This window comes from Nothoprocta perdicaria, unplaced genomic scaffold (assembly GCF_003342845.1).
Source record: "Nothoprocta perdicaria isolate Ctin4 unplaced genomic scaffold, notPer1 scaffold_517, whole genome shotgun sequence".
In the NCBI taxonomy this organism is placed as follows: domain Eukaryota; kingdom Metazoa; phylum Chordata; class Aves; order Tinamiformes; family Tinamidae; genus Nothoprocta; species Nothoprocta perdicaria.
In genome coordinates this window covers 6,458-11,194 of record NW_020455774.1, presented here as the reverse complement: position 1 = coordinate 11,194, position 4,737 = coordinate 6,458, and the positions used below count along the sequence as shown (strand labels likewise).

General features: G+C 61.7%; 1 protein-coding gene across 1 annotated transcript in view; it reads left to right on the top strand.

Moving 5' to 3' along the window:
- Positions 1 to 507: 507 nt before the first annotated feature.
- Positions 508 to 4,737, top strand: part of CUNH8orf82 (chromosome unknown C8orf82 homolog) — a 5,754-nt gene continuing 1,524 nt past the window's right edge. The window contains exons 1-2 of the mRNA XM_026048158.1: positions 508 to 618; positions 3,850 to 3,898. Coding sequence (XP_025903943.1) covers positions 508 to 618; positions 3,850 to 3,898 — 160 coding nt within the window. The remainder of the gene's footprint in view (positions 619 to 3,849; positions 3,899 to 4,737) is intronic.

The window sequence follows — 4,737 nt, the reverse complement described above, 5'->3', positions numbered from 1 at the left end:
GTACATATGGGGCTATAGGGGACACATATGGAGCTATAGGCGGTACATATGGGGCTATAGGCAGTACATATGGGGCTATAGGGGACACATATGGAGCTATAGGCAGTACATATGGAGCTATAGGTGGTACATATGGGGCTATAGGGGACACATATGGGGCTATAGGCGGTACATATGGGGCTATAGGTGGTACATATGGAGCTATAGGCAGTACATATGGGGCTATAGGGGCCACATATGGAGCTACAGGCGGTACATATGGGGTTATAGGGGACACATATGGAGCTATAGGGGTCCATATGGAGCTATAGGCGGTACATATGGGACACACATGGATCTATAGGGGTCCATATGGGGCTATAGGGGCCACACGGGGTCTCCGGGGCGGGCGGGGCCGCCCGGAGCGCAGCGCGGGGAGGGGGCGGGGACACGATCCGGGAGCGGCGCCGCGGGCGCTCGGTTCCGCTTCCGCCTCGCGCCGGTTCCGCTTCCGGCGGCGCGGGGCGGATGCGGCTGCGGCTGGCGGCGCGGGCGGCGGCGGGTGCCGGGTACCGGCAGGGCCAGAGCCCCGGCCCGCGAACCCGCGAGTACTTCTACTACGTGGATCACCAGGGCCAGGTGTCCGGGGGACACGGGGCACGCCGGGACCCGCCGGGACCGAGCGGGACCGAGCAGGCCCGAGCGGGACCCGCTGGGACACACCGGGACCGACTGGAACTGACCGGGACACACCGGGACCGAGCGGGACCGAGCAGGCCCGAGCGGGACCCGCCGGGACACACCGGGACCGGGCGGGACCGACTGGAACTGACCGGGACCAGCCGGAACTGACTGGGACACTCCAGGACACACCGGGACCGAGCAGGCCCGAGCGGGACCCGCCGGGACACACCGGGACTGGGCGGGACCGACTGGAACTGACCGGGACACACCGGGACCGAGCGGGACCGAGCAGGCCCAAGCGGGATCAACCGGGACACGCCGGGACCGGGCGGGACCCACCGGGACCGACTGGAACTGACCGGGACCAGCCGGGACTGACCGGGACACACTGGGACACACCAGAACCAAGCAGGCCTGAGCGGGATCAACCGGGACCGAGCGGGACCCGCCGGGACTGACCGGGACCGACTGGAACTGACCGGGACACACCGGGACCGAGCAGGCCCGAGCGGGATCAACCGGGACACACCGGGACCGGGCGGGACCGACTGGAACTGACCGGGACCAGCCGGGACTGACCGGGACACTCCAGGACACACCGGGACCGAGCAGGCCCGAGCGGGATCAACCGGGACACGCCGGGACCGGGCGGGACCCACCGGGACCGACTGGAACTGACCGGGACCAGCCGGGACTGACCGGGACACACCGGGACTGACTGGGACTGACCGGGACACACTGGGACACACCAGAACCGAGCAGGCCTGAGCGGGATCAACCGGGACCGAGCGGGACCCACCAGGACTGACCGGGACCGAGCAGGCCGAGCGGGATCAACCGGGACACACCAGGACCGGCCAGGACTGACTGGGATACACCGGGACACACCGGGACTAGCTGGGACAGACTGGGACTGACCGGGACACACCAGGACACACCGGGACACACCGTGACCGAGCAGGACCAGCTGGGACAGACTGCGACTGACCGGGATCGACTGGGACCCACCGGGACCCACTGGAACCGACCAGGACTGACCAGGACCCACCGGGACCAGTCGGGACACACTGGGATCCACCGGGACTGGGCAGGACACACCGGGACACACTGGGACCGACTGGGATCCACTGGGACTGGGCGGGACCTACTGGGACCCACCAGGACTGAGCGGGACCAGCCAGGACACACCGGGACACACTGGGACCAGCCGGGACCAGCCAGGACTGACCAGGACCTACTGGGACCAACTGGGACACACCCGGACCAACTGGAACCGACCGGGACTGACTGGGACCAGCCAGGACTGAGTGGGACCAACCGGGACCGAACGGGACTGGCCAAGACCCACCCGGACTGAGTGGGACCAGCCGGGACTGAGTGGGACCAGCCGGGACCCACCAGGACCCACTGGGACCGATCAGGGTCAACTGGGACCCAGCGGGACCAACTGGGACCAAGCAGGACCAGCCAGAACTGAACAGGACCCACCAGGACTGAGCAGGACTGAGTGGGACCCACTGGGACCAACCGGGACTGTCCAGGACTGACCGGGACCCACCAGGACCGAGCAGGACCAGCTGGGACCCACCAGGACTGACCGAGACCGAGCAGGACGGACTGGGACCCACTGGGACCTACTGGGACCCACCGGGACCGACTGGGACCCACCAGCACACACTGGGACCAACCAGGACTGGGACTGATCAGGACCAACTGGGATCAACTGGGACTGACTGGGCCCCACCGGGACCAACCGGGCCGTGCGGGTCGGGGCGAAGCGGCTCCCCGCCGCGGGGCGCCCATCCGGGCCATGTGGCCCTTCTCGGGGTGTCGCCGGGGTTCTCTGGGTTGACCCGGACCCCCCATGGCCCTATGGGTTGATCTGGGCCCCAGTGAAGATCCCGGGTTGAGCTGGTCCCCCCTTGGTTCCCTTGGGTTCACCTGGGCCCCCCATGGCCCTGTGGGTTGACTTGGGCCCACCATGGTTCTTCTAGGTTGGCCTGGGCCCCAGTGAAGGTCCCAGGTTGACCTGGTCCCCCCATGGCCCTACGGGTCGATTCAGTGCCCGGTGATGGTCCTGGGTTGATCTGGTTCCACCATGGCCATACAGGTTGATCTGGTGCCCCCATGGTTCTTCAGGGCTGACCTGGGCCCCCCATGGCCCTGTGGGTTGATCTGGTGCCCCCGTGGTTCTCTGGCGTTGACCTGGGCCCCAGTGATGGTCTGCGGTTGACCTGGTCCTCCAATGGCCCTACAGGTTGACCTAGTCCCCAGTGATGGTCCCAGGTTGACCGAGGCCCCCCATGGCCCTGTGAGTTGACCTGGTCACACCATGGTTCTCCTGGGTTGACCTGGATGCCCCTATGGCCCTTAACAGGTTGACCTGGTACCATGGTTCTCCTGGGTTGACCTGGTCCCCGGTGACAGTCCCAGGTTGAGCTGGGCCCCCATGAGCCCTATGGGTTGACCTCATCCCCGATGATGCTCTCATGTTGACCTGGTCCCCCTATGGTTGACCTGGCTCCCCTTTGGTTCTCCTGAGTTGACCTGGTCCCCCCATGATTCTCTTGGGTTGACCTGGTCCCCAGTGACAATCCCATGCTGACCTTGTCCCTCAATGACTCTTTCGGGTTGACCTGACCCCTCATGTTTCCCCTGGGTTGACAGGGTCTCCTATGACCTTCTTGGGTTGACCTGATCCCCGGTAGGACTTCATAGGTTGCCTCAATCTCCTCTCGATTCTCCCATGTTGACTTGGTCACCCGTTATTTTCTCCTGTTGACCTGATGCCCTATGGTTCTTTGCAGGTTGACCTGGTCTCATAGCTCCCCTGGGTTGACGGAGTCTCCCATGACCTTCCTGGGTTGACCTGGTCTCCTTAAGGTCTTTTCAGGTTGACCTGGTCTCCTCATGAGCCTTCCCAGGTTGACCTGGTCCCATGTGGGTCTTTGTGGCTTGACCTGGTCCTGGATGGTGCTCCCTGGGTTGACCTGGTCCCCCGTGGTTCTCCCAGGTTGACCAGGTCCTTCATGGTTCTTCCCAGTGCAGTTCCAGCTCAACCTTGGGTAACTGCTCCGTAACAAACCATCGCTTTGGGCCACTAATGAGCAGACTCATTAAAATGAGGTGTTAATTAAGCCCCCTATTCATGGAGGCCACGCTGATGCCTCTCACTTCCCTTCGCAGCTCTTCCTGGACGATGCCAAGGTGAAGAACTTCATCACCTGCTTCAAAGGTAGCGTCAGCAGTGGTACCACCAGGGTCCATGAGCCCCTGCTACCCAACCTGCTGGCTTTTAAAACACACACAACCAAAATAATCCTTAATTGGGGGCGTAAATCCACCTCGGGGGGGAAATAATCCTTAATTGGGGGGTTAAACGCACTGTAATTAGGGGTTTCACAGGCACCTGGGGCCACCATTGTCATCTGCATCCCCTGTGAAGCACCACATTTGGCGATGGAGGGGCCGGGATGACACCAAAAATGGGGTTTTTGGCAACGGTGGGGCTGGAATTACACAAAAAAAATGGGTTTTCCACGATGGTAGGGCCAGGATGACACCAATAAATGGGTTTTCAGCAATGGTGGGTCCAAGATGAAACCAAAAAAAATAAGTGTTCAGTGATGGTGGGGTCAGGATGTCACCAAAAAACGGGTTTTCGGCAATGGCAGGGCTGGGATGACACCAAGAACCGGGTTTTTGGCAATGATGGGGCCAGGATGACACCAAAAATGGGTTTTTGGCGATGGTGGGGCCGGAATGACACCAAAAACCGGGTTTTTGGTCATGATGGGCCCACGATGACACCAAAAACCACGTTTTCAGTCAGGGTGGGTCCAGAATGACACCAAAAAACAGGTTTTCGGCAATGTTGGGGTCAGGATGACACCAAAAACAGGTTTTTGGTGATGGTCAGGCCAGGATGACACCAAAAAATGGGTTTTCAACGATGGTGGGTCCAGGATGACACCAAAAAACAGGTTTTTGGTGATGGTGGGGCCAAGTTGACACCAAAAAATGGATTTTTGGCGATGGTGGGGCTGGGATGACACCAAAAAACGGGTTTTCAGC